The 12,071-nt window shown below is 32.1% G+C and overlaps 1 protein-coding gene across 7 annotated transcripts in view; it reads left to right on the forward strand.

The window, feature by feature from the left end:
- The window catches only part of LOC129947470 (FH1/FH2 domain-containing protein 3), a 136,834-nt gene that overhangs the window by 89,664 nt on the left and 35,099 nt on the right, over positions 1-12,071 (forward strand). For 4 of the 7 annotated variants that reach the window (XM_056058036.1, XM_056058037.1, XM_056058039.1 and 1 more), the window contains one exon: positions 888-1,256. The exons of the other annotated variants lie outside the window; for them this stretch is intronic. In XM_056058036.1, the coding sequence (XP_055914011.1) occupies positions 1,068-1,256 (189 nt within the window). In that variant the 5' untranslated portion in view covers positions 888-1,067. The remainder of the gene's footprint in view (positions 1-887; positions 1,257-12,071) is intronic. 7 annotated transcript variants of the gene reach the window in all.

Consider the following 12,071-nt stretch of genomic DNA (forward strand, 5'->3'; position numbering starts at 1 on the left):
CCAGGACCCCTTGCATGACAGTCCAACGCACTAACCATCATGCCACGGGTACTACATCTCAAATTAATAATTTAAAAAAAAAAAACATTTTTCATGGAAAAAGTAAAATCAATTTTTTCCGCAAAACCAAAATTATATTTCCCATAATTTTCCAAACATTTTGAGTAGAAAATAAATAATTACCTAAAAATAGTTTTGGTTATGATAAAGTTATGGAATTTTGTCGACATTTTGCATTGAATTAACATTTTCGCGCTTTAGCATAATCCATTTTGATTAAATTTTAAGGCCAAAGTATTATACAAATATTCACATCAAAATAAATTAATTCAAAAGTTCTGATTCAATTAAAATATTCAGGGTAACAAAAGCTGCATTTTTCAGCACCACTTAAAAAACGAATCATCACAAAATAACAACAACAACAAAAAAATAATGACTTGGTCCAGTGTTTTTCTGTCATTATTTACAACTTAAGATCAAAATTATAGCTCTTTTTCATTGTTTGACACAAAAAGAAAGTTTAAAAGAAAAGTAGACACGAAACAAAATTTAAACCACCTTTAACATCATAAAAACTTAAATTAATATTCGTGTGACCTTATAGAATTACACTTAAACACGCAATCTATCTCAAAATTAAAAACAAACAAAAAAAAAGAAGAAATAAACATTAAACTTCAGTTCATCTTAAATGTATATACTTCTTTACAATAATTTTTTGTTTGTGTTTTTGTTTTTAAATTTTTAAACAAGAAGATATAAAAAACCTATCTACCTAACCTACCTACACTTATCTTTTTGCAATACGACATGATTTGGTAATGAAAGTTAAATTAGAAAAAAAAAATACCTAACCCAAAACCAAAAAACTTTTACTTTTTCAGCTTCTATTTTTCTACGAAAAAAAAAACAATTTCAATAAAAAGTGAAAACCAACAAAATCTAATTAAACTTCCGTGTGAACATCTCACTGTAAAATAAAAAAAAAAAAAACACTAAAATAAAACCAACAATTTTGTAAATTTTAAATGACTTAATGATACTGAATAGAGTTCGTTACAAAAATGATTGTAAAAATGGATCCTGATGAATTGATAACATTTAGGGTACAGTATCTTATTGATACTGATCCCTTGAATTGCACATCAATGTATCCGATTCCGACGAGGGCACCAACATACGCCTTTGCAACAACAATGCCACTGGCAACACAACTCGGAACGATACTACGTCTACTCGGAGCACCGCAAAGGGTGAGAATGTTTTTAATTTATTTTGTTTTTAAATCAAAAATAACTTAGATTTTGCATAAATACAAGAAGTCCAAAATGCAAAAACTTCACGTTATTAAAGATAACAAAAATTATATCATAAATTATTTTTAAATATATGTAGACATTTGAAAATTAGGTTTATTTACCTCTAAAATGAATGAAATAATTTAAAAGATAAATTAAAATTCACAAAAGCATCAATATTCTTTTTCAAGGTTAATGCGCGGTAGTAGATATAACTTTTTTTCTTTCTCGCTAAAATGTCAGATTCACAAAGCAGGTCAGTCTATCTTCTTTGTTTTCAAGAAAGTTTATTTATAAAATGTTGTGTCTTAATAAATCAGTGATGTGTATTAAAACAAGAATTCACATTTTAAATTAAAATACTAAATCGACATAAAAATTGGTTATCACTTTATCAGTGTTGCTGAGATTGAAATTTGTTGAATAGATTTTTTTCCAATTTATCGAATCTTCTGTAAATCACGAAATCATTTATTTTACTTAAACAACTTTTAGAAATTATTTTTAAAAACTAAGCAACTTTTTTTATTTAACAATCAATGGCTAAAATAAACTTGGCATTACCCAATAAATATGTACCATCCTCCTTCAATCCGTTCGACCAGCAGCTGAAGGTATTTCACATTTTCATTAACAATTTAAATTTATATACCAGCTAACTGATGCCACTCACTCGTATTATAATTTCCAGTCAATAAATACGAGAATATATTTTTTTTTGTTTATGCAAACATTTCCCGATTTCAGCGTCTATCAGCCATAGCTGTATAATTCTAGATATTTTATGGATTGCCACACAAAAATTATCCCGGAAAACATGAATAAGTTCGTGTGAAAAATCAGCGAATCTGTGTTAAGAAAACAACAATCATCAGCACCACATTGCAGACTTTACTTACCTACGTAACTTGCCAACAACCGGAAAAAGAATTTATCAAAGTTAAAATAATAGAGTGAGAGATGTTTGATTGAAATTAGAAACACATGGCCGATATAATGTCTAGGAAATTGAAAAACAAAAAAAAAAAACAAAAAAATAGACAAAATTTCGCAAACTTTAAAAAAAAGCGAAATTGATTGATTGGGTTGAGGCAGATGGACAAAAAAAACTTAAAGCATGTTTCCAATGTTTTGTTTTTGTTAGCATAAATTGATATATTTAACATTGTTTTTAAATCGCATGAACTTGCTTAAAACATAAATAGTTCAAGGTTATTAAACAAAATCAAGCACAGAATAATATAAAAGGAACTTACTTAGACAACCTGGAAAAATCGAACAAACCTGACAAACAATAATAAAACAAATTAAAATTATTTATTTACATTTTTACGACGATATGCTGGAAAGTGGCAAAGATACTCTTGTTAATTTTAAAGGATTTAAACATACATATCACTATCTAGTGCATTGGACTGTCTTGCCAGAGGTCTTGGGTTCGATCCCTGTCAATGCCATCTACAGTTTTTTTCACGAGTACTATAATCTTGCGAGGAATTGACGAATTCTTCAAGAGTAATTCTTGTCATGAAAAATTAGCCGTTCGGATTTGGCTTAAAACTGTAGGTCTCCTCCATCCCTGACAACAGTACTCGCACACAGGAATGGTTGAGAGTTGTAAGTCACTAGGCCATAGTTATCAACGCACTGTTTTATTAAGATTTACTAAATTCATACTATTTCTAAGTTTTTACAATTTAAAATTAAGGTTTATACCTAGGAATGTGTTTTACGCTGTCACTTTTTAGACGAGTTTTTAAATGCACTGTTTCTTAAATAAAATAAAATAAGTATCCTATTAATTAACAAAACTTAACAGTTGTTAAATGGCTAGTAAATTGCTTAATATTTAGAAACTTCCTTACGAATGAAATGCTAAGCCCCTACCAATAGGTTTAGTTTTACAAAACTTCTGAAACATTTCAAATATACTTTCCTTATAAAGAAAGCTTTACTTTCATAGGAAGAATACTTGCATTAGCTAGGTATTGCTTGCTTCATTGTCAAAGTTTTTGGACGCATACATTTTAAGCAAAAATTACTTCCTCTTTTATTAGAATAGAGGCTTATGTCTTACAAAGTTGTTGACACTTTTAGTAAGGCCTTCAATCCATAAAATAAATACATTTTTGTCTGTATGAACTTTCGATATCGCATAGTATTTATAATTCGTGAATGAAACACATTAACACTAAAAAAAGTATAATATCGCTTGACACCGAAATTGATAATAATATATTATGCATTTGTCAACTCTACGGTCTGATGGTTTTTATTTTCGTCGTCGCCTTGGCGTCTTCTTTAAGTCACTTTTGTCATGTTTTTGTTTACGATTTTGATGGTTTCTTAGAGGGTGCTGATTTGTCGTGTTTAAAGGTGATGAATTTTGTTTTTACATTCAATTATATTTTGGTAGGTTGGAGAAAATAAATATAACAATTTAAAATAAAGCTCACTACTGCAACAAAATAAGTAAGTGCAAGTGTATAAATAGGGTAGTACTCGTTTTTTTTACGGGTACTTGTCAACATTGCTTTCTCAAATTAGCTGTTCGCTTAAAACTATAGTTACCCTCCAACCCTGGCAATATTACTCGAACACAAGGATAGTTGAGAGTTGTAAGTAACTAGGCCCTAGTTCTCAATGGACTGTTGCTCCACCAAATTTGTTTAAGTGTATAAATAGAACATATATATGTGTGTGATGTATACTTAATGCCTCAGTTAGTAAAAGGCATTTAGAAGTAAAAAGTAAAATATTCGATTTCATTTGAAAGTGAATAAAGTTAAATCTTCAAAATTCTCATAAATTCTAAAAATTCATAAATGTTGCTACCGAAATCGGAATTATTTTATTTCGTAATGCATTCCAGTTTTTTGAAAGAACATTAGAGTTGCCGGTTTTAAAGCGTAGTCTTTGTTTGCCTTTTATGGTTAATTTTGTACATTTATGATAAGTTAAATTTTCTGACAGAATCCACAATGGTATGAAATTGACACATCTAAAACTAAGTTAAGACCTCTAAAGTCTACAAAGATTAAGAGGTAATATAAATAAATTAAAACAGAATAATTTTGTCCAGAAAAAATAAAATACTATGTAGAAATATTGCATTGACTTATGGCCCTGTCAATATTATTGGTAAATGTTATAAACATAAAGGCCATAATTACGTTTCTAGAGGTATTCCGGAAGTATTGTAATAATGGTTACTTTTTGTATAATTGTTAGGGTTATGCTAGACTTAATTAATATTCTTTTATTAACATCATGAAAAAGAAATAGAAGCAAACATTTTCAATTAATACAAATTTCAGCACATTATTAAAAATTTCAATGTTTTGATTTCCTCTTTTTTTCCTAAAAATCTATCACACTTGGAAAATTAGTTGACGTTGATACCAATTTTCACTGGTCAATGTGAAACTTGTTTTGTAGTTTCTCTTCTCCTTGAAATTTGACAAGTTTGGTAGGTTTGTTAAATATTAATTTAAGAAGATTTTGCTTTACTAACTTTTCTGATTTTTAATTCAGAAAAAAAAACGATACTAGAAAAATTAAGAAACAAATTTAAAGATTCAAAGAAAAAGTAAGATATTCAAGAATCGTGTTAGATGCTTTTGTAAAATTTCCTATATTTTAATTCATGACATTACAAGTTGATCAAACTTTACAATGTAAGCTATGAAAACGTTTTTTTCCGCTTAAACTATACCCATAACAAAATCTTGGCATTTTTCTATTATTTTAGGATAGAGTAAATACAAAAATCGTAATTTTCAAATTTTATTTGTTGATGTTTCCTTGTTTATATTTCTTATTCTTTTTTGTTAATTAATTTTCATTCGTGACCACAACGCTTAGAATTATAGTTTAGCATAATAAACATGTATCAGATGTTACATTTTACTAATTCTGGACATGATTCCAGTGACATTTTACATTTATTTTTTGACAAATGCAAAGAAATTTATCAGATTTTCTATGTTGAAATGTCCAACCGTCAAAACGTCAAATGTCAAACACACAAGCAACCCTCTAATTCCTAAGAAGCAAATCAATTCCAATTCCAAACAACGATTGGCTCAACTTTCTTGTTGTTTACATATTATTAGTAAGTAATTCGAGCAAAACTGAATATTGTGTAACATACATAATTTATTTAACCGCACTTACGCATTGTCAGTATAATTGTCACTCATTGTATTTTTAACATTTTTATAAGTGTATAATTACAAATTCAATTTTCAACTAGTCATTAATGGTATAACCACACTTACATTTTGTGTGTATGCTAATCATAGGTTAATATGAAAAGTAGCCGATGTGAAGTACAGTGGAAAAAAAATCATTCAATATCGGAATAAATTAATGCAAGTTAAAGATATTAAGTTTGCAAATTTGAATTTTTTAATACAAATTAAAAGTATTTTGAGCAACTTGCATTCGAGATATTCAAACGAATCTTTAACTTTTAGTCTATTCTTTTGCTTTTATAAACAAATTGTACTTCATGCTTAATGTTAATTTTTTTGTATAAAAACTTAAACAGAATTTCAAATCAAAAATCCTAAAAATTGAAGTTTTGGGAGTTTAAAAAACAATCCATACTGAACGATATTCAGACAAATGTACACAAATTAAGTCCAACTCTGCTTGTAACACCCCACTATACTAGATATAAGCGATGAACGTTTGTCATGTGTGAATAATAACAACGTTTATCATATTGACTGTCCGACTAAGCATGAAGTAGCTGGAACAATTGAAGAAGTGGGAACACTCTTCAAAGTTCCCACCGCAACTATAATAAGTTGAATAGATATGTACCTATAGTTGGTTGAGGAGGTGCCACCTACAACAAAAGACTCATAGTTTATTTATTTTTGCTGCCTTCATTTATTGTAGATAGGTAGGCAGCTATATGTGTTCCATAACTCAACTGAAGCGCGTAAGATTGCAAAATTGACACATTCTCTCAAATCATGTCAACTAGCTGCAGGTGAGTCGTGATGTAGAGTGTAGACTGTAGAAAAAAGCAAACAGGAGGGAACTAGAGAGCGTTTGGGAAGGGTTAACAATGACAGAAAAAAGAAACAATAAAATGTCCAAGCGGTGGCGTCGACTACAAGTGCGACTACTTTACATATTTCCGCTTGGCTTGGTTTAGCTTGGCCCGATGGACGGACGTACGGACAGTCTGAAGAATAATAAGATGATTTGAAGTATTCCTTCATAGGTAGTGTGCGCCTCGCTCCTCTGTCACTCCACCATGAAAACGCCAACGACGACGACAAGTTGCTAAAGCGATGAGACTGAGAGATGGGAAAAAGTTTAATATGCTGATGTGTACTCCCCCCATTCAAAAAAAAAATACTCCCCGGGGAGTGCAATTACACAATAAAAGCCCTCCGCTATTTAATGCTATTAATCATAAGACTACAATGACTGACCGCACAAAACTGCACCCTTTTGTGCACATCGCAAAAAACAATCTTCTTCTATTGCATTGCATTTCATACCACACAAGCCACACCAAGACTGTAAGACTGGCAAAATAGTACTTTAACGAAACCACACCTTTCACCTACTACACAAAGGATCATCCGCATAGATATGAGTTCTGGAATACACCCAGGAATCATAAGATGTGTTATCCTATCCACTGCACCTTCTTCTATCTTAATCTGACCCTTTGTCCAGCTCTTCCTATTCCAATGCCTTTCAGAAAAGACCGTATAGACCTTATAAACGCGGGCACTCTATTCAACCATATAAAAGTACTTTTGCTGCAGATGTCGCTAAGTCACGATGTCCTTGGTCACTGACCACAACACCACTGGCTTTTTGCAGCCCACCACTAGGGAACGGTGATGTTGATGATGATGATGGTCAAGAAGACAATTCCCTTACTTAGCCTGCGAACTGAACTCTCAATCCATTTGTACCTGTTTGGAAAGAGGATTGCCGTGTAGCGATGTGCAGTGTGGAGATGGAGATGCTTGTAAGCTAGTGCGGGGATGTTCCATTTTATTCTTTTTGTATCTACCTTGCAACTTGTAATATTCTTTCCTCTTATCTGTTAAAGTTCTTCACCGCTGTAGTTATATAGAAATATTTATAAAAACGTGAAAGGATAGTCTTTTGGATTCACTTGGGTTTTAAGGTAAATTAATACCATTTTCACGCTCTGCACTTTGCCATGTGCTACTATAAGGAAATCATAGTCCAAAGATGTTGCGTTGTATATAACCAACCGAAAACTCATCTCCAATTTGAGTGTAAAGTCGGCAAAACAAAGTTCAACCCATAATTAGTTGTGGTTGTGACATTTTTGATTTGTTTGTTCACTGTTTTCAAATTTTTGTTAACGTCAAAAGGACTTGACAAAGCGCCAAAAAATCCAACGAAATTGAGTGCACGAATATGTCGCACTAACATCGTCTTGTATCAAAATGCTTAAACACCTGAAAGCCATTTAATTGATAAAAGCGGTTTTTTTTGAAATAAATCTTGTAGTTATTACAAATATTGAGCTTGTGCAGAAAAATATTGAAATCGGTTCGTTAGTTCTTAAGAAAACTTAAAAGCAAAATAACGGTTATATGGTGGTACCCTTTTTTAGCAACACAGAAATATATTTATTTTATGATAAGAAGACAAAGACAAAAAATTGAAGAGAAAATTTAATAAGAATTTATCTGTTCTTTTTTGAGAAAATTCGAATTTTCAATTTTTGACCAACAAACTTATATTTTTTGAAAATCTACTTTAAAACTTAATTCCCAAGACATACTTATTAGCCTGAACAGTTCGCGCTGTCAAGAAATCGGTGGACGCACTTCTTTTGTCAATTTTAATTTAAATCTATAATTCGAAACATTTTACGAATGCAATACTTTCTATATACAAAATTCGGAAGTAAAAATAGACAAGTCCGAAACAATTCATGGTGGGCCAAATACAAAGATCGCAATTTTCCAAAACCTCATTGATGGTTTCGGGTTTTAACTCAGGAATTTTTTTTAATGATATCCCCCCAAATTTTTTGAATCGTTTCAGGATTGTTGGCATAATATCGTTTTTTAAGGTTCCACACAAAAAAAAGTCCAAAGAGGCAAATTCCCATTTTGAAAAATCTAATTGGCATCGATGTCAAACTTTCAATTTCCTCATACCGTGTTTCCAGCTGTCTAAAACATGGTTATCCAAGTAGGTGCTCAAATTTGCTGAGTAGGCATGATCTCTGTGCAGAACTTTTCTCAGCCTAGTGGTTAAAATGTGGAGCAGTTGAGATCAGTGGTGTTTATGTAAATTGAGCTTCAAACTCTCGTCTGAATCAGTACACGTTCTAGTATGTTTGTACCTTAGGAGACAGACTTCCATTCAAGGTTTTGAGAATATTAAATAAATTATCCACCAGTAACAAATAAAGAAATGAGGCAAGTACAAGACTTCTTTCTTGTCTCAATGACAAACCTTCAAAAAGTTCAAAATACAATAACTATACTCAAAAATTCAACAGATTTCAATTTCAGAATGGAAAATCTAAATTTCACTTCTCTATGGTTTTATTTCCAGACATTTTTTGGACACAAATTCAAAACTTAAATGTGAAATGAATATATTTCCTCTCAACATAAGCTTAACGTAAGTTATTGAAGTCTCGCTCAAAATGAATTAATATCAAGAACAAATTCCAATACCTTCATTTATCGCCCTAATAGAAGATTTGTATTAAGGGAGACCCATGGCAGTGGTCCCAGAAAAAGAAAACTGTTCCAGAAAAAAAAAAACGAATAGTATTGCCCGTAGTCTACTTTTGTTTCTTAAATCGCTGATTAAAACGATTTCCTATTAATTTCTTATACCCCCAGGCGTAGGAAAGAAAAACAAAACTATGGTACCACCATAATAGATTGAAATTCCTTATAAACAGTATACGCGCTCCAAAAATAGTAAGAAAGGGCCACACCGACCAACAACACCAAAACAATGGAGTTATCAAATTCTGTTAAATCTCCTAAGTGTACGTTTCAACACACAAAACATTCATAGTTAGCAATTCACAATCAGCCGACCGACCGCGATCGTAGTCCAAACGGCCGGCACCACCCCGTGAGGTCAAGAATAACCTTTTTTCAAGTTAGGATAAAGGAAGGTATAAAAGTATTCTAGAGGTACGCATGTTGTTCTGTGTTCATGTTCACATGCAACAAACAACATAACAAACCAACACGCCTGGGCCTCGGTCTAAAACATCAGACAATGATCCTACAACTGCCATAGCACAGTCCAAGTCAAGTCCGTTCCGGCTTAGGTTGTTGGCGATAGTGATGGTGATGGGGATGGCCAACAACAACAGCAACCGCCATCAGAACCTAGAAGAAACAGCAATTACAAACAATAGATGCTAGGAATTTATATTGTCGGTTGTATTATTTGTAAATGATGTATTACAAGCGTAGCGCTCTAAAAATAAACCTTGAATTCGTTTCGCAGCGGCTCAATCGGCCGCGCTTAGCAGTTTCCCCAGAAAAGAACAAGACTCTTCTTCTTCGTTTCTTAGTTAGGCCCGCTCGATATCCCTTGGGGTTCCTGGACGCTACGCTGGCTGTAATAGTTCTGACTTCTAAGAGATAAAGTTGAAGATGCGAAAATGAAGAAGAACAAGAAGATGAAGAAGAAGAGTTTGTTGCACTCTCTCGCGCAGTCCATACACAAGATGAAGATGTGGTGTGGTGTGTTGTGGTGTGGTGTGCTGTGGTGTGTTGTGTTGTAGTGCGTTGAATGAACAAATGCTCATACATACCTTGCCTATATCTGTACCTTCTTATAATGCTTATAGGGTATAAGTTAAGGCAAGGTATAGAGGAGTATAGTCTATAGTGGGAAGGTTATAATGGCTATCTGCTGTTAAGATGACATTGGTAAGAAGGCCGATGACTTTTCTATTCTTGTGTTTTGTTGTTTTTTGTTGTTTCTTGACCATATAATCGCAGGGCGCGAAGAGGGAATACCTAAACTTAACTATGATGATGGCTTATGGTTTTTGTATAGACATTTTTCTTGTTAATCTTTACAATGGAATCGTTGGTCGCTTTGTGCATCATTGCAGGAAAAGCCTAATGAGTAACTCATTCGAATGAAAATTAATTGAATTTATTTCAAAAAAAAATGAAGACAGTAAAAAGTTTGACCATATCATTCCTATTCGACCTCCTTTGATGGAAGGAATGATGCCAGTAAGTTTGTAAGTAAGCGGTTTGCACTTAAAAACAAATTGAAACTTTATATATGTACAAACCTCCTGATGCTGGAGGTTGACTAATGTCTGATATTTCAATAGAATGAAATGGTCAATTTGCATTTCACCACATCATTATGACTCAAAATCTCATAGACAACGCAATTAAAAGATGGAAAATCAAGCTCGAAGATATATCAAAGTGGAATTAATTTTAATATCATCAATTCCATCCATAAGATAGATGCCTTCCCACTTAATCTTATATCTAGCTAGATATTCTTTACCATCTGATGAACCTGTCTCGACTTTACTTTTGAGCTCCGAGCTGAGCTTGGACTATGTGATGTGGTGATGCGGTACGATGTTCAAATGCAAATTTAAGTCATCCTTATGCCTCATCATACAAATAATAGTAAGCTATTGTGTGCATAAGGCTTTTGTGCGATGGAACTTGTATATATTTGATGATGTGCTTCAGATAAAAGATAGACACTTAAACTGTTTATTTAATTTTTTTTATTTATTTACTATTTTTTTTTTTCGTTTTCTTTAAACTTTAAGTGTCACTTCTATTTCTTCTAATCTTTTTTGAGCTGTCATCATTGTCATCCAGTCACATCACATAATCTATCGCCTTCGTTTTTGTTTTGTTTGAAAAAAGTTGTGTATTCAATTCATGAGTGTGATAATAGCCGGCTTTTGCCTCCCTCGCCTCGCCTCGATTGTCTAAGGTATTTGTACCTTATTATTTATTTTTTCAACACCATTTCAACTGGTTCCGGTGTTTTGTTAAGTTAAATAGTATTTCAAGTGTGGGAAATATAAGACGTGGCTTGAATTGCATTTGAAGATTTAAATTCACTTCGAAGTGATATACAATTAGGAATCTACTTGGTTTAGAATGAAAGGAAGTTTTTAAGAGTCCCAGGAGTTCAGAATATTTATTGGTACCGCGATTGTACAAAAAACAAATCTTAAAGAAAAAGAAGTCCAAATTACTGTAAGATACAATACCATTAGAACATTTTCATTTAATGTAAAATTAAAGAATTTAACTTTCAGATTTGAGAAAAATGTAAGGTTTTTGAAAAAGTTTCATCCTGGTTTTTAAATATCTATAGATGTTTTTTTCTATTCCATAAACCCCGCACTAAAACCACTGTTCAATTAGGACTAACCTACAGAGAAATCGAAAAAAAAATTTCTTTCTAATTTAGTTTAGAGTTTTAATACTTTCGCATAGCATTAGCAGACTATGAGCTCATGATAGCTTGGTTCATCTTTATCTCCAAAAATTGTGTAGTAGAAGGTCTCGATTTTAAAGTTTTAGGTCACTTATTATTTGACACAGTGTCAATTTGAAGGCTACACTGTAGATAGCTATTTCTTAAATATCAAGGGACATTTATCATTCAAAAAATGACTGTTTTGAAATTTTTAGAAGGGTTCGAATAGGAAGTTATTGTGATGGGTCCGATTTTTCAAATTGAAAATTTTGACATTTCTAGACGTTTCAGGCT

Source organism: Eupeodes corollae, chromosome 2 (assembly GCF_945859685.1).
Source record: "Eupeodes corollae chromosome 2, idEupCoro1.1, whole genome shotgun sequence".
Classification (NCBI taxonomy): domain Eukaryota; kingdom Metazoa; phylum Arthropoda; class Insecta; order Diptera; family Syrphidae; genus Eupeodes; species Eupeodes corollae.